This window comes from Coptis chinensis, chromosome 3 (assembly GCF_015680905.1).
Source record: "Coptis chinensis isolate HL-2020 chromosome 3, ASM1568090v1, whole genome shotgun sequence".
NCBI classification, from domain to species: domain Eukaryota; kingdom Viridiplantae; phylum Streptophyta; class Magnoliopsida; order Ranunculales; family Ranunculaceae; genus Coptis; species Coptis chinensis.
This window is the reverse complement of record NC_141458.1, coordinates 14,263,409-14,287,708: the sequence shown is the minus strand read 5'-3', so window position 1 is coordinate 14,287,708 and position 24,300 is coordinate 14,263,409. Positions and strand designations below refer to the sequence as shown.

Sequence of the window (24,300 nt, the reverse complement as noted above, 5' to 3'; positions counted from 1 at the left end):
TAGGCGACATTGTTTCAAAAGTAAGGTCAAATCATATCGAAAATAGATGAAGATTAAATTGGATTATATAGGTTTGAGTATGGAGCTCATTTCAGTATGGGGGTTAATGAACTAGTAATTATGCATGATTAGAATCATAACTTCCAGATCATTTATGCATTGGTTTTATCTTGCGAGCTGCGTAGTATTTAAACGTGTTTGTATTTAGCACACGTGTTGGACTTATTGGACTTATTGGTTTTATTTGGTTTTTATTTTATGTATATAAAGTTTCTATTATTTATATTTATGATGCCGTTTGTTTCTTGTTTTTTGGTTGTACTTGGATAGCTAGTTGTCTGTTATTTATGCTGATCATTATTTCCCTTGGGTGTCTAAAAATAGTATAGAATGTCAGAACCAATAGATAAAGAATGGATGAGTGAAAACGAAAGAGGCGGCGTAGTCTATTCATTGGGAGTTGAGGTTTTTCTTAAATTTGCAGAGTGAAAGTTGGGCGGGAAGAAGTGTCCTTGCCCGTGCAAGAAGTGTCGGAATAGGTATTGGTTGACGTATAAAGAGGTTGGATACCATTTAATCTCAAAAGGTATAGAGAAGTCCTATCGTGTATGGACTTTTCATGGTGAGGACTTATCTAACGCTGCTGTTCATCCTCCATTGGTTGCAAATATTGGAGAAAAAACCTCGGATGATGATGGGTTTGAGATGGGGGACACTGAGGAAGAAACCATTGGGGATGTTGGGATTGGGATGAGAAACTTTGTCGACTCTGCTTTTGGATTACATGGTGATACGGTGGCAGGTGATGACAGTTTGGGAATTGAATTTGATGACCCTTATGTTCCTGAACCAGAGTTAGGAAAGAGGTATTACGATTATAAGAAAAAGGCAACTGAAAAATTGTATCCTACATGTGAAGGTCCTGAGACAACTCTCTCAGCACTTGTAGAACTTCATAATGTAAAAAAAGAATTTGGTTGGTCTGGAACTGGTATGACAGTACTCTTATCCTTGTTGAGGCGGTGGTTGCCTAAAGGTAACACCCTCCCTGAGAAGTATCCGGTAATGAAGGAGATGTTGAAAGACTTAGGGATGAAGGCTACGTGCATTCATACATGTGAGAACAATTGTATCTTATATTGGAAGACGAACAAATATTTGACAGAATGTCCCGAGTGCCAAGCACCAAGGTTTAAAGTTAAGGAGGGGAGTAAAGGGAAGAAGAATTCCAAGGAGCCTAACAAGGTACTGAGACATTTTCCTTTAATTCCAAGACTCAAGCAGTTGTATACTATACCGTGGATAGCGCGATGAGATGACATGGCATGCACGAAAGCGCAGACTTCGCGCTTATATCGTCATCCAATTGATTCAGTCGATGGAAAAGTTGTAAAGAAAAGTGGCCAAACTTTGCTAATGAGCAAATGAATGTTTGGCTTGCAATTGCAACCAATGGGTTTAATCCACGTGGCATTCAATCTACTAGTTATAGTTGTTGGCCTGTTATCACTGTGCCTTACAATCTCCCTCCTTCTATGTGCATGAAAACAGAGTTTCAGATGTTGTCTTTACTTATACCCGGTCCAAAGGCACCAAAAGGAGACATCGATGTTTTTCTTGAACCATTGTACGATGAGTTGAAAGAGTTGTGGAAAGGAGTGTTGGCTTATGACATGAACAAAAGAGAAAACTTCACTTTGAAGGCTATGCTAATGTGGGGTATCCATGATTTGCCTGCATATGGAAACTTAGCGGGCTCGCGTAACACATGGTTACAAAGCTTGTCCCGTTTGTGGTGACAATACTCCTTCCATATATTTGAAGTCTAGCAGAAAAATGTATACTTAGATTACCGTATATTTCTTAAAGGCAATCACCCGTTCAGGAACGGCAAGTACTTGGGGCTAGTGGGTAGCAAGAAAGAAGAGCGTGGAAATCCTCCTCAACAATTAAATGGCGATGTACTTTTGCAAACATTGAGTTATGTGAAGTATAAACCTGGTCAGAAGCGGAAGAGAGGTGGTCAAATTGTGGTTGACGACAATGAAGGTAATGAAGTTACATCGGCCTGGTATAGAAAGTCCATATTGTTTTTCCTTGTTTACTGGATCTATCACAAAGTTCGTCATGCTATTGATGTGATGCACATTGAAAAGAATGTTGCAGAGCATATACTAGACACGATCCTTAATAAGAAAGACAAATCGAAAGATACAGTCCAGGCACGAGAGGATATGAGGGAACTTGGCATACACCGGGATCAATGGATGCAAACTGACCATGCAAGTAGGAAACAAGTTAAACCTACAGCACCGTTCTTCCTAGATAAAGCAGAGAAGATGGATTTCCTTAAAACTTTGAAAACTTTGAGGCTCCCTTAAGGTTTTTCATCTAATCTGAGTAACATTGTCAGTCTTGATCCACCTAGTTTGCTTGTAATGAAGTCACACGACTATCATGTGATTATGCAATATCTTTTGCCCGTGCTACTTCAACATGTTTTTCCAACTCATCCTGATTTGCGGAAAGCTCTTCATCAGATAAGCTTATTTTTTAACCTTTTGTGTTCGAAAGTTGTAATTCGAAAAGAAATCCAAGATGCCAAGTACATGGTTGTAGAGGCGTTGTCGTCTTTGGAAAAGTACTTTCCACCATCATTTTTTGATATTAGCATTCACCTTGTTGTGCATCTAGCTGATGAGGCATTAATGTGTGGACTAGCTCAAAATCGTTGGATGTATCCGTTTGAACGGTAAATAATCCTTCTTTCAATCCCAATTCTTTTTTCCTTGCTTTTAAATAAAATTAATAAATGCATTCATGGGTTTATCACTTAATTAGGCCAATGAAGGAGTGCAAAGATATACCCAGTAACAAACGATTTGTTGAAGGATCGATTGCAGAGTCGTATCTTGTCTCAGAGTCTGTTAAGTATGCAATGGAGTACATTCCAAATTCACAGCCCAAGAATCACAAAACCAATGGTCAAGTGTTTCTAGATGAAAATGATGAATATAGCAATGAGGGTTCTGTGCTTGAAGGTAAAGATGTGATTTTGTCGAAGGAGCAATTTGTACAAATCCGTAGATGGCTACTTTTCCGTTTGGAAGTCGATGGACTTGATGATCACTACAGGTGTTAGTGTTTGGCATGAATGTTTACTTCCCTATTAATAAATTCACACATATATTCTAACTTATTTGAATAAATTGTAGTGAGTATCGTGAGTCTTTGCAATCTAGTTCCCGGCGGCGTGAGAAAAGGGATAACAAAGACGTAATTAGAGATACAAACAGATTTTATCGATTGGTTATATAATAAGGTATTTGTTAATTAGGATAGTAAGTTATGTTTTATGTTATTTTCACTTTTTGAATTGTGGTATGTTTTCTCTGTAGTTGTTGGAGAATGGCGACACTTCATCTGAATTGTGGTTCTTTGCTAGAGGACCATTGTTCAAAGTTAAAACTTTTCGAAAGTATCGCATCAATGGTTATGTATTTTCTACTAAGTCTCACGATGAAACCGTTCTTACGCAAGACTGTGGTGTTTGCATGAGTGCAATTACTACATTTACATCAAGTAGGAAAGATAAAAATCATATCGATGCGTCTGCTAGGTGGTATGGAGTCATCAAACAGATACTAGAGGTGAATTACACAAATTTCAAGGAAGTGGTGTTTTATTATGATTGGGTTAGGGTGGAAGATAAGACCAATTGATGTAAGTTATGCCTAGACTCTAACTTGGTGGTGGTAAATTTTAATCGGCTCAAGAGTTCCGACAAAATGTTAGATGAGCCAGCCATTTGTGCCAAAGAAGCCAATCAAGTATTCTATTCGAGGGATTTGAAATATCCTGATTGGTGGGTGGTCATACATTCACCAAGGCGAATGACTAACGAAGTGGACAAGCTAGAAGCACCAGAACTAGAAGACTTCCAATCTACTCTTGCAGAGCAACCTCATTTGAGATCACAGCTAGAACCACGTCGTTGATTGTAGTGTGCAATAATTTTGAAAATATGTTCAAATGCCTGCCTTCCTTTTTTTATGATCATCTTAAGATTTTCTAGTAGTTTGGAAAATTAATTTTGGATATTATGGTTAATTTGATAGTGCATATTCTTTTATTTCTTTTCGTTTTTTTTTGAATAATTGGCTATGTCATATTTTAAGTGTTATGAAATCCTTAATAATTTGTTTTCAAATGTTGTTGGAAATTGTTAGGCTATTTTTAAATAATGGAATCGTGGTACAACCGCATTAATCCGTCATCGCATCGATGCCTCTTCTCCCACGCAAAGTCAATGTATGTCTCACCATCCAAGAAGACACAATTAATGGGTCCCTCCGGAAAGTGCTTGTTGAGTTATGGCCTAATGGCCAAATTGTTGGACAAAATGCAAGCAAGTTCAAAACTGCAATAGGGAACCAAGTGAGGCTTAATATCCCTATTAACACCAAGGATTGGAGACTAGTGGATGGTGGCTTTAAGGATGCAATTTGGAAAGCCTTGACGGTAATTATTTTTATTTATTTATTTAATGTGTTAATTAAATAATCAACTTTACCATTAAGCTAAGCTATGTCTTAATATATTGTTTCTTATCAACTGTACTCATGATAGGAGGAATTCGAATTTAATGTTGAAAACTTTGAAGCTCGTCCGTTGGTCGAGACAAATTATTCTCAAAAGCTTAGGACACGTAAAAGACATACTGAGGGCAAAGTTTTGGAGAAAGCCGAAAGCATTGAAGCGACTAAGGAAAAACTGCCCACACCGCTATTAATCCCCGCTCTTTGGGTAGATTTTGTCGACTATGAGCTTCGGACTAAAGTAAAAGAAAGGAATCACGAAAAATGCGGCAAATAGGGCCATGAATACTATTGGTAGTACTAATGGTAGGAGAACCTTCTCCCAAAGGCATAACGATTTGGTAATGCGTATCATTTTTAAATTATTAAGCCTTTTGATTATGTATATAAATATGAATACTATTGTCGCCCTTTTGAAGCACTATTACTAAGCAATGATTATTTCCCAGTAGCAACAACAAAACCCCTCAAGCAAAAATAACTCGAGTTGATGATTGGCTTAAGGGTCGTGAACGCAGTGATGGAACAGTTTTGGAAAGTGCTCGGGAAAAATATGTGAGTAGAAGTTTTACTGCTTCTATTTTGTAACTTCAGTTTTTGATTGCTACCGGGTATATTTTGGGCTATTTGATTGCTTTTTTTTTAAAAAAACAAATAAATGCAGGATCAAGTGAAAGCAGTTAAAGAAAGAAGACTAGCATCTGGAGAGACTGACATGGGAGACATCGACTCCGATGCATTGACTGAAGTACTTGGCAAGGATAAGAAGAACCGTGTTCGTGGAGTTGGTTCTAATGTTTCTAGGAAGCAGCTACAACATGCTGCTGTCGCAAGCTCTTTACTCAACCAAATGGCTGCTACATCAGTTGCAAAGGTTGAGGCCGATGTGGCTACATTTAAATCAAAGGTCGAGACAGACATGTCTGAGGTCAAATCAATGCTCAAGGTCAGTTTTTTCTTGGCAATTACGGTTAATGGTTAGAGTTAGTAATATGTAATCCACACTTTAAAATTATCATGTCTTCATCTATACCTGCATAGGTTCTCCTTCAACAACAACTAGGCAATACTACGACAGGCAATAATGTGATAGCCAATGCCAAAGCACATATGGGTGTGACTACACCCAGAACTGAAGTTGGTTCAAGTTCCGCTCAACGCCATTCTCCAGCAACCCCTCAGAACTTGACTCCTGCTTTTGGGTCGCTTGAACAGCCTAGAGTCACATTACTAGATAAGTTTGGTACATAAGTTGCTAAAGGGTCTATTGATTTAAGTGCAAAAATTTGTCATGGCAGAATTCTGGTTGGTGGAGAGAGAAGAGTGTATATTGATGAAGTATTGGTTCCCGATGCTACTGTTTATGATGGTCCACAAGATGGTAATGAAACTTTGAATACTTGGCTTGAAGGAGGGTATATAGCTTGGCTTGATGGGCGATTGAAGTATGATTGATGTTTGTAGGTTTTAGACCTTTTTTTGGATTTCTCTACTTTTTGCTCTTCCTGCTTTAGTTGAAGCTCAAGACATATTTTTATGTGGTTGTAGTTGCCATGACTTGGAACTTTTTGGGTGTGTTGTCATGCCTTGAAATTTTTATGTGGTTAGTCTTGTCTAGTTGTAATAATATAATGAACTCTTTAGCTGTCAAATCTTTTTATTGGTTTTATGTAAGTGACTTGCCTTGTTGTAAACAAACCAAGGCCTTTTGTGTATTTAAGTTTCGTGCAAATGGCGGATGTCGAGATATTTTGAGCAATTAGTAGTCAGCCGGGATGATCGTAAACCCCTGGTTAGTTTTGTTTATTTTCTTCTTCTTTCTATTAGCTATTTTAATATGAAGTTCTTATTTTCATTTATATCACTAATAAATGTGTAATTGTTTGATGCATGCGAGGTTTATCTTGTTGGAGAAATGCTTTGTCGAGTGGTGACTTAGTGGCTATTGCTATCGACACATCCTTCTACATCTTGAAGTACAGTAAAGGACTCTCTCCTCTCTCGCTTGTGTTTGAAGAGTTTGATGACGGTTCCACCCTCATTTATAAGAATGAGACACTTTTCATATAGTATGCTTACTTGGATCACGGTGTTCCCTACTTGGTGAGCCTTACATCAGTTCTAATTTGTTATTGGAAAATATGAAATTTTCTATCCGGCGTTAGGTGGTACCAATGTTTTTCTGGTTTTCGTCCAAAGGTCGTTTAGGGTTTGCACTTGGGCCCTCACCTTGTTAGTCGGTTTTCGGGGGAGTTCCACCCATGAGTTTATTCACAACAATACAACATCATCTTCATAGTGACTCCTTTTGCATAAGTAACTGGGTCGTTTCTTTTTTTTTTTTTCTTATTCCTCATTCGATAATTGAGCTATTATACCCATATCTTTGTAGGGAGACCATGTTGGCCCCATCAATGTTTTGCCCTTGTTTTTGGAAGTGAACTTTTCGAGGATTACATTGGACACCTTGCAGTAGCATCAATGGCTTCATCTGAATTAGCCGATGATAGTGATACTTGAAAAAACTACATGACAGTTGCGGTAAGTGTTTGTAAAATTTCATTACATTGTTGTAACCACAAAAGCCCGCTCCACCGGGTGATCCTTGTACTATAGACACGCTACTTGGATTTGATTGTAGGCTTCAATATCAAGGCTTCTCAATAAAATCTATGTTCTCTAACATTCTCATTCATTAAATTACTTGATCAGAGGCTATCCAAAAGGAACGAGAGGAAAAACTCGCTAGGGTCTTTGAGATTTTCTTAACCAATACGTTAAGTGGTGACAAAGATGGATTCATGCAACATCTTTGAACATGAAGCAAAACGGCTATCTAATGCAGGTTGACTATCCTACTCACTGGCTATCTAATTATTACTTTATATAAGCAAATGCAATGGACACCGATTCCATGTTTATTCGAGATTCATGTTTGAATCCTATATATATAAACCAGAGACCCAACCATGATATATGAAATTTAAATAGGTGTAGACCACAGGGTAGTTTTTTATTTTTAATTATGCTATTGAAAGTCTATAAGCAGAACCATTTCCAAAATATATAAGCAAGCAAGTCAAATAAGCATATTTGGATTTCTGTTCATGCTGCTCTCACTATAATGTAAAACCCATGGTTGATTTCCAACTTTTATGGCTGATTCTTGTGTACTCTTCGGCTTGCCTGAATTGTGATATTTAATGAGAAACACACACACTCTGAGGCCCCTCAAATTGAGTTGAGGCTTACCGCTTACCCCTCGCTTTTTTAGACTTGTGCCCACAAAGTAAGGTTGCAACCACAAACCAAATTAATCATGTGACTAAAATGGTCGAGTATGATAGATGATTTCTTTTCTTATGTGTTGAAAATACAGCTTTTGGAGTTGATATTCTACATACCATTGGTTACATATATGTGAGACAAAAGCACAAAGAGCTAGGGAAGAAAACTATATATTTAGGTGTGCCTTTTTGACTAACCCGGTTGAATAAAGGGCACATCCGGAAGTCACAAGTCACAACAAAAAAAGGTATCTCATTTTCATTCTACCGCGTTCTATTCTATTGGTCTTTACTCATAGAATTTTGCTTCTGCTGCTGATTAAAAAAAAAAATGATCCAGGGCTTTCCAAATTCTGCAAAATCTGCAAGAAGACATTCAAATCAATCTAAGACAGACGGTAATGGCCCTCGAAGTGATGTTGAGTCACATACTCTGATGTTTATGAAGATGCAAGCAGTTCTGATAGCTCTTCTGATGAGGATTCACCAAGAGAACTTTCTTATCGAACTCCTGCAATCACTCAGGTATGTCCAATTATTCTTCACATCTACCTTCCTACAGGAAAGAAAAACTACCCTTGCCCTTTTATTATGTAGGTTGCCAAGTTCCTACAGAGTGTTGCATTCTATTAACTAAAATTTAGTCAAAATTTTACATTGCCAAGTAGAAAAGAACTTGCCACTCTTATGAAGACAACATATTTCACACTTAGCTATTAGAAAATTGTTATTACTATGTGACGTTGTTATATAATCTGTGGCGGGGGCATAGGAGACTGCTCGGATGTCTTTGTAATCCGATATGAAGTGGATGATGAAGATATCGCGGTACAAAGGCAAATAATGTTGCGGATCGGTTTTCATAATTAGATACTATCCCCTCTGCCAGACCAAGTAATTATCCATAATGATGTGATTATCACTTATGCTAAGCCACTAAGGTACCACGAGAACATCTCGAACTCTTTTCATCACTTTCTTGTGTGTGTGTATTGCTTGAAAAGCTTGCCGCTTCTCTTATATCAAGTGCGAACAACTAAGATAATCATATGAATTCTACTAATTGTCTAAAATAGCAAGCCTTTGGTGATTCTACATTGCTCATATGATGATTTGTGATGATGAGTTTGGATCTGTTGAATTGTAAACAATCAGAAACGAGTGGGCAGATTGTTAAAATAAAGAGAATTTACAAACACTAAGATTTTTACTTTATTTTTAGCTAGCATCAGAATATTCAGAATGTCCGTCAGGAAAGAAGGGTAGGGATCTTGGATGGTTTCCTCGAGGGGAAAGATGGCGTCCTTTTCTAGATGTTGCTTTCAAAGACTATTATTGGAGCTACCAAAGTGCACCATTCAAATCGAAAGAGTCGCGTGCTTTCTTTCTTGGAAACCATGTATGCCCCGGCGTAGAGTTATTGCTTGCCTAAGTTATGTATCTCTATTTATGTTAGGCAGGCTCATGGATTGCCTAACGGATCGAGTATCACAGTTCACAAAATTTAGTTGTACATCCATTTTCGCCAAGGATAGCATGAAGATAATTAGATAGCGGTGTTATATCATATAAGTGATGAACATAGTGGGATGGTATCGCGTCGATGTTGCACATGACTATTCATGGACTGTGGAAGTCCTCACGATGGCATGACAAATTTAAGGTCGGTTTGATAAAATCGCTTTGAGGGAAGAGTTGTTATTGACTTTCTTGCAGGCGCAGGTGGGAGAGTTGGTTCACATCTTTTCTTTACGTTTTTTCACAGATTTTAGTTGACAGCCGGTGATCCCGGATTGACGGAAACCTCCTTGTTGAGCGTTTAGTGGAGCCTCATGTTGATCTTGTGTCAAAGGAAGAGTATGCCAATACTTGGGAATGAGGTTTGTCTCTTTGCAACATGTTCCAATGCTTTCTTTATCTCTGAAAGTGCATCCTTTACATGCAAAAATTGAAATGTATGTTTGGATACCATTTCCATCTGAGTCTATACTAAAGGATTTAACAATCACTACACCAGAATCAGTGAAAAAGGACGCACTCTTGGGACTATTTTCCCCGTTTCCAATAAAGAACAAGCAATACCGTCTTAAATCTTTTTTTTCCCGTCGTATTGGTTTCTTGAGTTGGCAAAACGACTTCGCTTTTTGTCCCAGATTAAGGACGAGACAAGGCGTCTGTTAACTTTTCCTGGTTGCAAAGTTTGAAACTTTGTTGAAGCTAAAAAACCAATTTCATTGGGTCATGGTGACCCTTCCGTGGTTGCATGGTTTAGAACTAGTGAAGTTCTTTGAAGATGCCATTGTTGAGGCTCAAAATCTGCTAAGTTTAATTCTTATTCTCCCATCTTGTTGATCTACTTCCTGCTAGAAGGTAAATATATGATTTTTATGTTAGTTTTGTTACTATTTAATATGTTTTTGAGTATTTGAAGTGATGTATGGATTTGAGACAGTTATATTGGGTGTAAAAGTAATGAATGGTTGAATTTTCCATGAATTGAGAATATGCATAATGTGAAATTCTTTGATGTACTGATACTGAAATAAGGGGTGAAATGTTGATTCTGATATATTGGATGAAGATTAAATTAGTGTAATCTCACCTCATGGGGTGGTTTTGTGACTTGGTATGAACTATATACTTCATATGTCCTGACTAGTTACATTTATCATAATGCTAATGCTCAACAAAGAAAAATATATGTTGCACCAGTTATTCGGTAGGATTACTCTTGGTTCATCACGCTATATTGTGAATTCGTAACAGAACAGTTTCAAAACTGTGTTTTTGGAATGTTATGTGCTCATTTTAAACTGAGAAAAAACAAAGGCTCTTTAGTAAGTGGGATAATTCAATTGTAATATGTGCTAGGTTTGCATCTAGAGTTGGAAATACAAGTGATTTAAAAGCATCGATCAATTTCCTTATTCTATCTATTTGAAGAACTAACTCCCTTGGTCTTAGATCTTGATGCACATAGATTTGACTATATAATTGAGGAAGAAATTAGTCATGTCCAAGACAAGTTCACAAGCCCGGGTATTATATGATAGATATTGGAGTCGTGCTTAGTCGAGCTTGAGTATTTTGGGGCTTCACTAGTCATACAAGCCATATCAATTATGTATTAAATGGCTACCTCTAATATTTTGTGTATACTGATGTTTTTGTATCAAGTTGATTGTATTCCCTTGTTTGTATTTTGGTCCATAGAACACGAATTTGAAGTTACTAGCCTATTGGTTTAAAGTTTGAATCTAGATCTCATGTATGTTCCTTTGTATCGTTTTATATATATATATATATATATATATATATATATATATATATATATATATATATATATATATATATATATATATATTTTATTTTTTTTCAGTTACTCGTTTATTGATTGGGCTATGAACAAGCTTTGACAACTCGCCTTGACTATCGTGAATGGAAGGAATGGAATTAATGCTCTTGAGCCTCCCAAACAGGTATTGCATTGTAATGCATCACTTTTTCAAAACCCATTTAATGATTTTGACGCCCTTGTTTGAGGATATTTTGACTAGTCGTATTCGTTTGGCCTTGTTGCCACGTGTGATCGTTATAACATTATTTTGTGTATATGTTTGTATAAGCTTTTGTTGTGTTTAGTTTGGTTGCAACATGTTACTATAATTTTCATCGGGTGTTGAATTAGCGTGCATGTAGAAATAATTTTTCGTGGACTTTTACTACCAAAACTGTTTTAGGGACTTTTAGTTAGAAAAACGGTTATCATTAGCTTGGGTGATACATAGTTTGATGCTTGCATCTTCTACTTGAATTATTTGGTTCCACGTACTCCTTAGCACTTTGTGAGGTTGAGTGGATGTGTGGAATTAGATCCTTAATTAACCATACTATAAGTATTGTGCGTTTGCTTAGAAGTTTAGAATACTTGTGCTGCAGTTTACCCAGGCAGCTTGCGCTGGATTGACTCTGCACTCAAATTTGTCTTAGTTAGAGTTGGTTTTAAGTTTCAGTGACAAGTTAGGTCTCTGTATCTAATTTCTAACGGTCCCAGTTTCATTATCATTGGATAACTGAGATGGGAGTTACGGGTTTTGAAAGTTGAACTGTTCCAACTCAATTTTTCCTACACCTTTTACATATAGTTATTGTAATCTAATCACCACCGTGCACTGGTCTGATCTTTTCTTGTTTTCTTTGTATCTTTGGATGTTCAATGGTCAAGTAAGTAGTTCTCTTCCAATTAATATTCAAGTAATCTACTAAATTTCTTTTTGCACTTAAATTGTTTGATTAAATTCTTCCATGACCATATGAACTGCAATTAGATTAAATGATCATAGTACGGCACCGGATTCGATGTGCCCAAGAATCATAGCTAGACAATGTTTAGATGTACGTTACCAAAGATTGGGGTTGTAGAGAAGCATTATATAAACTGATTTTGAATAGTTTCTCTACTATAAAGTTAGAAAAAAATCTAATATCATGTAGTTCTAAGACAGCATTTGCAATTTGCTGAAAGTTTGAACTGTTTACGTTGGGAGTCTAAGGTTAGAAACTTAGGTATATGGTTAAATCTGAGTTTTAAGAATGACCGCTATAAGTTTTAAGATGATATAAATGGTTGGGTATAAAGGGTGTCGCATACTGAGAATATGATACAAACTAGAATGAGAAATACAATCTAATACTATGCATGCGAAATAGTAGCAATAGGATCTTAGAATGTTGGATCTGCATAATGCCATATGTGGTGCTCTCATCGTCAGTAGGTAGAGGCTAGTTAAAATATTACGAGCGTTATGTATCATGGGATACCAAACGGGTCTCATGCGAGTAGAAAGGTTAACGTGCAAGTTAGCAACACATTTCATTACTAAATGGGATTTTCTTTACCGTTGAATTTGTTTAAAGATTAAGCATGTATGAAAGGGACAAAGTAAGGGCTGTTCTTGGTACATGTTATATGGTAGATAGGTTATTGTTCTTCTCCTGTGTCTAATATAACACTTGGTCCTCATCGTAGGTGAAGCACTTCTTGTTACTGCTGGTATTATTCTCTATCTAGGTGACATGCTAGCTTATATACTTTTTAATGTGAGTGATTGCCTTTAAATGATCTGCTTTGTATTCTTCATTTAGTTATACATTTGCTCATTTTATGTACTGCATTTGTTTTCCTTTTGATTTATTTTTGTCGTGTTTAGGTAGCCTATTAGTTTCATTCACACCTGTGACATCTTTAAACTTTTCAGGGGGATTACTTGGACTTTGCTTATGATAGCATTTCAGTCTTTTCAAGTAGGAAAGATAGCCAGGATGCAGTTTTTGGGGCTGGGGAAGGATTGAAAGATACTAATTGGGTGCGCCCTTCCATCTGTTTTTTAACTCTTGTTCTATGCTTTATTCTTTAACATTGATAAAATTTCTTATTCGATTCGGTTTCTTTTGATAAACCACTGCACATATCATTTAAGACGTCAAACGTGATTTGGTTTCTCAGTATCTTTTACACTCAATGTGGCATAAAATTAGATTAGATTCTCTTGCTATCCGGACTCTTGATTGGTCAATCGGGTGATATCCGTAACTGAGTTTCAGCACAAGTTTTTTAATGCTTAGATCAGGGTGCTTAGGATCTGTAGGATTTCCAGATGTTGTTATGTTTTCCCTTTTACTTACATATATCCTTGTAGGTCTTTTTGACCAGCTTTTCTTTGATTTAATGAATGTCAAATCTCAACAATGAAATGTTCATTTCACCAAAAAAAATAAAGATTTTTGCTTGCAGTATGCCTATTGGTTTTTTAGTTTAGCATATTTTTGCTTGACATTTTACCCCTTGTCGTCTATATTTTGTTATTCTCGTATCCCTAGTGGCTAATTCTTTTTGATCTTCAGGGATGCGACTCTTCAATACAAAATCTTCTAGTATGGGCAGTACATCTCAGGTCATATTTTTGAGATCTATCAATAATTTTCATGTTTGGCTTTTCTTCTTAGCTCATGAGAGGATGCTGAATGAATTGTGATCGGAATCATGGATTCCCTGGCTGTACATTTCTTATTCATTCAGGGCGCTCGGCCGGTACTCCTCCCCTTTCTGTCAGTGGATAGCTCCAACCACTAGTGCAAGTTTTAATCCTAGGGAAGCAAGTCCAGTTCTTTGCGGAAGAGCTAGCTTTCCATGATTCTCCCGTTCTGCTTATGGCGAGTGGTTTTTGTGATTGTCTTTTATCATACCATGCTAGCTAACATCGGAATCCTTAAATTTCTTGCGTCCAGTCACTGCATCATCTTAATTGGTTAAGTGATCTACGGGATCAAGTCGAGCATACTAGAATTTTGAATGTTGTTTATCGATCCAGATCTGCTTTAGGATCACATCTACCCTCTATAGCTAAGCGAAGAGCAAGGGTTCTTTGGGGCAAGTGCCATTTTGCCCGATCTCGGTAGTACTCGGGTAACTTTGTAGCAACTTTGAAAACTTATGTCTGTTTTTGAGCAACTAGGGATGTGGTTTATTGTGCTAAATGATTCGTTCGAACAATTGATGTTACAAACTTCTTATGCTTATGTTAGAATTTGAGGAAATAATATTGTCTTTGCCGAACAAGTATTAGGCTGCAAAGAGGATAAATTTCAAGGCATTGCCTTGGTGGTTTGGCCTTTCTCTTTGGTACTTTAGTAGCACATTAAGCTATGTGACATGGACACTTCATATTTTGAAAGCCTCAGTAATGAATTGACTCTTGCAGAAAAAAAAAATCTTTCTAGTAGGGAAAGGTTTGTGTTGTGTCTCCGAAACAAATGCTAATATGTGCCCAATAAGATAAGTATCCGCATTGACGCATAAAATTTCTAATATGTGGTTACAAACACATTGACGCATAAAATTTCTAATTGTGGTTACCCTGATAGACTAAGAACACTCTCTGTTAACATATAGTCACAATTCCATGAGATGCCCCTAGCATTGATTTCCTTGTAAGGAGGCGCTTTATAAGGTTTTAACCCCAAGAAATATTTGTGTAACTAGAGGATTGAAATATTTTTTTACCTAACTATGTCCTACTTCATATAGGTTGCCATGTCAGAAACCAACACACACCTGTGTCAATATTTCTCAGATATTTCAATTCTTGCCGGGCTTTGTCAAATAAGTGGTGATATCGTGGGAGAAGTTATGGAATTGCAGATGTGCACCCTAAAATTGATGGGGAACACTTTCGAGAGAGCAATAACAAAGCGCTGACCCGGATCGACCAATACAATGGGATATTCTATGATAGCATATTAGACATCCCAAGATTAGGTTAGGTGAAGTCATTTCTATATAAGTTTGATTTGTAAATTGGGATTTGGACTAGTGTCTATATTTTTATAATAATGTTTAATTGATTAGTGGTTTTGTTTTTTGTTATTATATGTTGATTAAGTTTGTGGAATGTGATATCTCTATAAGATGGAATATTCATATGTGCAAGGTGAACTTTTTTTGACATTTTAACCTAGGAAAAAAATAAATATTTATTTTTTTTAACTAACAAAAATTTAGTAACGGATATATCCGTTACATACATCGATATCAATAGCAAGTGACACATTTATTACTAACGGATGTATCCGTTACACATATCGATATTAATAGCAAGTGGCACATCTATTACTAACGGATATATTTGTGACATATGAAAATTGATTTCCTGCCATAAAAGTAACTAAAGCAGCGCCAAACGTTACTAACACTTATATCCGTTAGAAATGAATAGATTAAACTGTCGATCAACAGTTGGCTATCCGTTACAAAGAATTATAGTAACGGATATAAGCGTTATTAAGATTAATTTAAGTAACAATTATATCCGTTACTAAATTTAGCCTAAGTGACTGTAACACCCCAGAGCTAACGGATATAAGCGTTAGTAAAAATATAAGTAATGGATATAGCTGTTAGTAAAAACCTTTTTTGGTGTAGTGTTGATTAAGTTATGATTCAAATTTCTTTTAGGTTCATTTACGACTTCCTTTGGTAAACATAAATCTAATGAATTACACTGCTTGGTTCTATGGGTTTTGAAAAGCTTATGCCAATGATATGATGTCGTACCACATGAGGTTAGTTCAATTCTTATTGGTGTTGGTTTGTTTCCTCCTTGATTTATATGTGGTATTTCCTTTGGTTGATTTGATACTTAACAGTGCATGTGGAGAGAAGGGGCAACATAAGCAAGCAGGTGAGCATTTGCAATTTTTGAATCTTTTCTTAGTGTTTGATTTGATTTGATTTTTACTGTTTTATTTTAATTTATTTGATTGTGCCTTTATTTGTGTTGTTGTTGCAATTGTTGCATTCCGGTGCGTTTATTTTCCCTTAAGTTTGTTATTGGCTTCTTAATGCAAATTATAGTTGTTGTCGAGATCGAGTACCATTGAAATCTAGGTCCATGTCTTAGTTTTTTTAATGGACTTGGGATATCCAATTCAATGGTTAATTATAAAATTAAGAAAAAACATGAAAGAAAATTGTCTTTCGCTAGAAGTGTCTATTTAGGATCCTATTTCTCTTCCCTTTGTCATGTTCTCTCTAATTTATTTTATTATGCTTTTATTTGTGTTGTTGTTGCAATTGTTGCATTCCGGTGCATTTATTTTCCTTTAAAGTTTGTTATTGGCTTCTTAATACAAATTATAGTCGAATACCATTGAAATCCAGGCCCATGTCTTAGTTTTTTTTATGGACTTATAGAATTAAGAAAGTACATGAAAGAAAATTGTCTTCGCTGGTAGTGTCTATTTAGGATCCTATTTCTCTTCCCTCCGTCATGTTCTCTCTTAATTAGACATGTTAAAGTAATTCCTTGTTGCTGCACAATTTTTTGATGCAAAACACTTAATGGGACTGTATGCTGCGCAGTGCATGGAACCAAGTTCAGTTGTTGCAATGGAGAAAATTGCACCTTACATGACCATCTCTTACCAACACCTCTTTTGTCCGTGACAATTGATATACAGAGGTAAGCACTCTCCTAACCGCTTTTGATATTGGTAATATTGTTTGTTTTGTTGGTTATTATTTTTGCAACTCTGATGCTTTTTTAGTGACTCCTTTTCAGGTCCTACGTCTATTTGGTGGTTAGTAATATTGCAATTGGTCTTGGTTTTACTTCAAGCTTTAGTGCTACTAAAGTTTTTTTTTTTTGCAACCTTTTTACTTATTTTTATGTCACTGGCTGGTATATATATGGTAGTTTAAATTTATTAACAACCATGACTACTCTTAGGGTTGATTGAATATTTGATTAACGTTAAGGTGATTTTTTTGTCTCAATATTCTTACTTTCACTTTCGTTTTTCTAATAATTTCAATTCAATTGTTAAAATGTTGAATAATTTGTGGTTGTGAGGTATTGAAATGATAATTTTTATGGTATTGAAAGGTCCATGATTGTAGTTTTTATAGTTTTCTTTTATTCTCTTATATTCTAGAAAGTGATTCCACGCTAAACATGCTACTGTTATATTTTCCAGTAGGTAGAAAACAAACTTCTTCTTTCTCCCATCCTTAGTATATAGAACTTCTTTGGCGATCAAGATTTCATACGACATAGTTTAATACATATGATCGGTTGGTTTTAAGGGGTATGGAAGGTTGAGAGTTGAGATTTGAGTATATCCAAGAATAACTCTTTAGTACATTGATATTTCTTCTCATTTTTGTCTCATATTCAATGTGTGACAAATGAAGAATGCGGCTTCTTTCCATATTGAAGTTCAAAGAGCAAAAGGATATATGGCTAAATCACTCGAATTTCCACAATCCCATATAGCAAAGAGTCATTTGTACAACTAATGAAGGAGGAGAAGCCAAGTATTGCTCACGTACTTTTTTACTTATGTGTATGTCATTCGAATTGATCTCAGGTACACTGTCTTTAACTCTAGCTTCTTCGTACAATGACATTTTGTAGTAGAATAAAAATACAAAACTTCAAGTTATATATAATCAAATTAACCATGTGTAGATGTTTTTTCAGGAAAATTCCATATGTAAATCAAACTTCAAGTTATATATAATCATATTTAGAGTTTCAGTGCCAAAGGCACGGGCACGGGCATTAACTAGTAAAATAACAAAACTAGGAGTTGTGGAGCACTAGGGACAACACACAACATGCAAATTTATCTTATAAGGTATATAAAAGTTCACGAAAGAAAAGTCCACAATTTATAACATGCCATTAAGCAATCTACCAATAATTAAAATTCTCAATGAACCAAATAATCAAATCACAACAAAATAAAATGAAGCCAATATATATACCGATACCATTCCAAGCCTTTTTAGGGTATACTTACAATATCCATTTATCAATACACAGTCTAAACTTCATCCATTTCAATTCTTATATCCTCTTCGAAACCCCTAAGTTCCGGTGGTAACACCACCACCAAATAAACATTAAATTTCCACAAAATCTGAACGTGATCATCACATTTAAATATATTACCACATGACCACCGTTTAGTTTAAATAGTTCAAAAGAATACAACAATAATATTTAACCCCTATGCACATCAAGATGAGTAGTTCCTCATACTTTCCGAGACTCGTGGGATAGTTTCTCATTTAAGTAGAGACATATATTTTCTTGACTCGTATGTAAGACAAAAATTCATATACGGATACGACAACCATCACACATATATCAACGTAAAAACTACAAATATATACTATAGTGGCTGGATCTTCAACTAAGGCTGCCTATGTATCAAATCTTTCAAGATTAGAATCAAGCCTTACGTAGCTCTTACTATTAATTAGGGTGTTTCTATAGGAATGAAAAGTGTATAGTTGCTCCTTCTGATAAAGACAACGACAAATATATTTCTCTGTGGATTTAACTCTCTCGGTCTTTAAACACTCTAGCTATTGGATTACTCCAAAGAAAGGCCTTCTAAAACCCATTCATAGTCACCAGAGGTGATACACATATAAAAAAAAAATGAAGGCACACAATAAACATACAAGATCCATATAATACAACATAATTATGATCGATGAGGTTTAAGTAAAAATTTAGGACTTGAGATCTCTACAACCGGGTACAGAGATCATCTCTGTAATCGTGTTATCTCGCCGTTGATCCAAATCCGAGATGTGTGTGTGCCTCGATACCCGTGTGTGTGCTCCGAGATGTGTGTGTGTGTGGTACAGAGATCAATCTCTGTACCCGGTTATAGAGGAACCGGTCTCAAAAATTTATGTTTGAACACTATCTTGCAGGATGCATAATTCTTGCTACAATTATTCAATTGCAATGAAACTTAGTACATTTGAAAACACAGATTGAGTGCTAACTTTTCTGCCTAGGTTATTATAGTTTAAATTTGACTCTAACTATGCTAAAACACAGCTGGAAAATAGTCCAGTACAATAAAAATTCAGTTGGAGCAGTCCACCTAGTGAAACCCCTAACTTCCAGCTCAGTAATCCAAACACCATGAAATTTGAACCGTTAGAAAGTAGATACAGAGTACTAACTTTATTGCGTAGTTCACGAAAACCCAAACCTAACTCTAACTACTACAAAATTGAGCGCTAAGTCAGTCCAGTACAGTTTTCCTGGCAGGCTAGAAAACCATCTTTGAACATACGTAACTCCTGACTCAGATATTCAAATACCATGAAACTGGAACTCTTAGAAAATAGATTTAGAGAACTAATTTTTCATCCTATGTCACTATATCACAAAACACACTAGCTCTAACTAAGACAAATTCTAGTGCAAAGTCAGACCAGTGAGTCTATTCCAGGACATACAGCGGGACAAGTGTTCTCTAAAATTATCAATTTTGTAGCACGTGGACCATCAATATACAGCATTAGAGTGAATACTTACATGTCCCTTGCACACTAATTCTCAAAAAGTAACAAAACAATGGAATCAACCAAGCTTTCTAATGAACATTAACAAACAAGAAAATCCAAATTCATCGACAACGATACCACTGTGTTACATTTCAGGCACCGAAGATGAAACCCACACAAGGAACTTGTTTAGTTGGCTACATCTAGTTTAATGATGTCGAAAACATTGGTTGGTAAACTCTTGGAAACTAATTTTGCCGTCTATATTGGTTAGTACTGGCCTTATATAAAGATTGTTTAGTACTGGCCTATATTGGTTGGTAAACTCTTGGAAACTAATTTTGCCGTCTATATTATTGTTTTAGTCTCATATTGGTTAGTTAACTCTTTGTGAGTGACTGAAATATCTATATAATAAGGCTTGTAGTCATCTCTATATAAGGCTTGGTATCTCTATATAAGGCTTGTATCAGGCTCTCTTTGTGTTGCTGTTCTAGTATAGTAGATTATTGAAATGTATCTTAGTCAACTTCTGTCATTGAATTCTGTGAGTAGAGACGCCCGTGAGACCTTATACACCATCTGAGGAGGCAAATTCTCTTCTTAAAGACAATGTTTTCACACGCCTTGACAGTATGTTCTTCCTTTGTCTTTATGTTCTATTCAATTATCGAACTCCTTTTATAACAATCTTAAGAAAAGATATTCATAGAACAAATGATAGTGTTTTTTTACGGCAATAAAAAATATAAGGGTAAGGAAATGACCCGATTGGCGTTGGGAAAAGTTGCAGGTAAAAAGACTTTACTGAGAAGATCTTGTTCTTTGACCATTTCCACTCCCATGCATCACCTCCATCTCTAAGTTGGACACCTTGTAGCAGTGAGTTTAAAGCTGCAAGTGCTTGAGCTTCGCTTTCACAAAAGTTTATTCTTATAAGATGAGGGTCGTCCCATGAAGTGCTGCCGTTAAGTAAAGAGATGCATCTCCACAATTCTATGCTTGTACTCGGCAAACTGGTAAAGCATATATGGAAACTTGTAGCGAAAGGAATATCACTACACCAAGAGTCATGCCAAAAGAGAGTTTTATTACTTGTACCCACTTTGTGTCTGATTCCTTCATAGAATTTTTCCGCCCTTAGAAGCTTGAATGCCACGCCACAAACTACGCCTATATGTCTGCTTCACTTTCAACAATTTACCACTATTGTTGCTAGGCCCATATTTAGCTTGGATCACATCCTTCCACATAACATTTTATTCCATTCCATATCGATCTCCATATCCATTTCCCTAAGAGAGCCTGATTCATTAACCTCACATGCCAGATACCAAGACCACCCTCGTCAATAGGCGAGCAAATACTATCCTAAGACACCAAATGATGTTTTTTGTTCTCTTCACTAGAGCCCCATAAGAAGTCCCTGATCACTTTTTCAATTTTATTAGCAACACTAGTTGGACTTGTGAGGAGAGAGAGATAATAAACCACAATACTTGCAAGAGTGCTCTTGATAAAAATAAGTCAACCACCTTTTGATAATAATTTTCTCTTCCATCCGTTCAGTCTCGAGTGAAAAGATTTGATGACGGGTCCCATATATACTCTCTGTTCTTGTATTGTGTGCCCAAAGGGAGGGCAAGGTATTTAATTGGGAGAGTACTAATACCGCAGCGCCGCCGACAACTTTAGCTAAGGAGGCTATAGATGTGTGAGTTTCTACCTACACTACAACAAATTGTTTTTAGCGACAAAATTTTTAGTGACAATACAAAAACGTGGCTAATTGTCATTTTTGGCGACGTAAAGAATGTCGCCATTTATCGACTGTCTTATTTTTGATAATAAGTCTTTGGCGACGCTTTTTATGTTGCTGAAAGTCTTGTTCAAAATATTAAAATAAATAAAAGCTTTTTGGAGACGAAAATACTATTGAAAATAACATTTTATCAATGACGGTGACTTCTAACGTCGGTGATGATAGTTGTATCCCGACGTTCTCAAAAAGGCATCGCTAGAAGGTATTTTTGAGCGATGCTATTTATTGTAGCCAATGGTATTGGTAAAAGTGGAAAATTAGAAGCACAAACACGCGACATTATTGGCGTCACAAATGGTTGAGTGTTTCCAACCCGTTCAAAGTTTTGGCATACCGCCCTATTTTTGGATATCTAGCGCCTATGATTTTTGAAATTATTGATAATAAAAGATTAAGGAAAAATGAAAATGACTAACACCCACTTTCTTTTGTATTATTCCCCCTTTATTTTCTTTTCAACAAAAAAGACAAACCTTCCACAGTTCCACTACCAAAAGAAAATGCACTTGTGTACCAGAACCACCATATAAAGCACGATGAAATGGCAAAAGAGAGACGGGGTTTGGAAGCCACAATATGCAATTTTACCATCCCTTTTTCGTTCTATTTTATAATTTGTAGACCTAGGGTTAGGGTTTTAGTATATGAGAAATGGGGTTTCTTTGTTTTACTTTATGTAGGCCATTCCACAACCTGTTGCAGTGGTTTATTCTGGAGGAATTCAAGATATGATTATTCTCATCAGGTATGAATTGAAAGAGATGAAAGTTTGACTACTTTGTTTTAATTTGAGCTTTATTTGGCACCATCAGATCTTTAAAATTGTGCACCACTACACCTTTTACTTGCATTATCAAATCTAATCAATTGAAATTAAAAACAGTGGATTTAATGGTTCATTTGCTCAAATTTGCTCAAGCTCCATCTTTTCTTCCTAACATTCCAGTTCTCAAGGTAAGACCTCTTTAGTTAGTTTATTTGTTTATTTTTATTGAGTGGTTGGTATTGTACTTGATTATGTGATTTATGATTTACGATTTTAAGGTAGATGCTATGAAGTTTTTGAACTTTGTCCTGGACATAGTTCACATGGTTGATGCAATTTGTATGTAGGTGTTCTGTTTGTTTCACTTAGATTAGGTGACTAATCTCAATTTCCTACTATAGGAAACCCCATGCCATTTTTTACCTTCACATTTATTAGAAATTTATGTGTATTCATTATTACTTGATTACGCCATCTCCCTTAAGTGTTAAGATACACATGCATACGGCCTCAAATGCAAAGATTTGATATCTAAGATGGAAGGGTATTAGTACTACTTATACCTAATGCTCATGTTTCATGTTTTCTTTTGATAAGTTTGAGTTGATATAGTCTACTTTTGTGTGAAACGATAACGTAACACTACTCTTTTGGGATCTTTGTATGACATATTACATGCTAATCAGAGAAATCTTTTAGTTTGTCAAGATGATAGTTTCCAGCTTGACTTCATTTGTAGACGCCCCAATTTAATTTCAACGATCTTTGGCTTATCATCTTGTCTGTATAACAAACAAACTTTTGGTGACTGGACAATGCAGCTAGCTTAAGACAATTTTGTCTTAGGTTTGGCACTGCAATTAGAATTTACATATTTCAAATACGAGGATTTTTGTGTTAGTACTTGATTTGCTTGATTGCTTAATAAGGTGTGAGCTAGTATTCTCGGAGATTCCTCATAAATTTTGCTGTTATTATTTACTTTATGTGTGTCAAGCACCTACGTGCGGGAAAGTGGACTACTTATAGCAGATTACATGCAAGGAGGGAACAACCTAGGGTATGAGACATACACTTAGTTAAGCTTAGTGCAATGCCAAACTTTAATTTGAAAATCTGAAAATAATTTGCCTTTCTTTGTTGCAATAATCTTTGATTTACGAAAGAAAGAAAGGAAAGGAGTTGATGTTAAGAGTTGTGAGTATATATAGTTGTAGGTATCTTTTTTTTTTTGCATGTTACTTTGATTGAATTAGTACTATCTTTTGGAGTTACTTATTCTTGACACTTCTCCTTTTATTGAAAGAGCTTATATTGAGAGAATATATGACCGCTTGACCCATTTTTCTTCAGCTAATACTCATTCATTCTTTATAAGCAAGGATCTGTAAGTGCAAACCTAGTTTTCATTAGTTAGCTAATTGATACATTGGCCTCCATTTTTAGACTAAAGTTTAGAGTTGTAGTTATTGTGAGGATGAATGATTTGTTTTTCTTTCTTTTGTAATCTCTTGGTCACTTGTGGCAACATTTGGACATGCCATTTCAGCTCTTCTCCTCTGAAAAGATCAAGGTAACCCTATGAGATATTGATTTAGCTGAAGATTGTGATAGTTGATATTTTCTAGCTAAAATGGCTAATCTTGTAAAAGATGCTCAAAGCAGCAAATCCAAAACGCAAAGACTCGTGGTTAAGTTTGCAAAGTATTACACACTAGGTAAGTAACATTCTAGTATTTTCTAAACTTTCTATATATTTTTCAAAAACAGTCGATGCAAAATCACCTACTTAAGTCATTGATTATACTTGTGTGTTCTTATTTTGCAGTGGTAGTGCTTTACTTATCGAGTCAAGTATCCATGTTATTTTTTCTTTCATGTGTTTATAACTTCAAATTTAGTTTGGTATTCTTTCGCCAAGTTTGAAGATTATAGTCGTGTTACTGTTTTTC

At 35.8% G+C, this 24,300-nt stretch overlaps 1 protein-coding gene and 1 long non-coding RNA gene across 3 annotated transcripts; both read left to right on the top strand.

Annotated features, from left to right (window-relative positions):
• Positions 1 to 1,424: 1,424 nt before the first annotated feature.
• On the top strand, positions 1,425 to 3,722 carry LOC147508108 (uncharacterized). Its single transcript, XM_086596848.1, has 6 exons — positions 1,425 to 1,771; positions 1,886 to 2,314; positions 2,414 to 2,752; positions 2,842 to 3,135; positions 3,216 to 3,309; positions 3,399 to 3,722. Exons 1-6 carry the CDS (start codon positions 1,425 to 1,427, stop codon positions 3,720 to 3,722), a joined length of 1,827 nt encoding a protein of 608 aa, XP_086452974.1.
• A 7,541-nt stretch (positions 3,723 to 11,263) lies between these two features.
• LOC147508107 (uncharacterized) lies at positions 11,264 to 14,237 on the top strand. 2 transcript variants are annotated; one of them, XR_015216305.1, is made up of 5 exons: positions 11,264 to 11,364; positions 12,915 to 12,985; positions 13,144 to 13,251; positions 13,790 to 13,839; positions 13,965 to 14,237. It is a non-coding gene; the product is annotated as an uncharacterized LOC147508107 (long non-coding RNA). The 2 variants fall into 2 exon arrangements; XR_015216304.1 differs by lacking the exon at positions 11,264 to 11,364 and having other exon boundaries at positions 12,611 to 12,985.
• Positions 14,238 to 24,300: the final 10,063 nt, after the last annotated feature.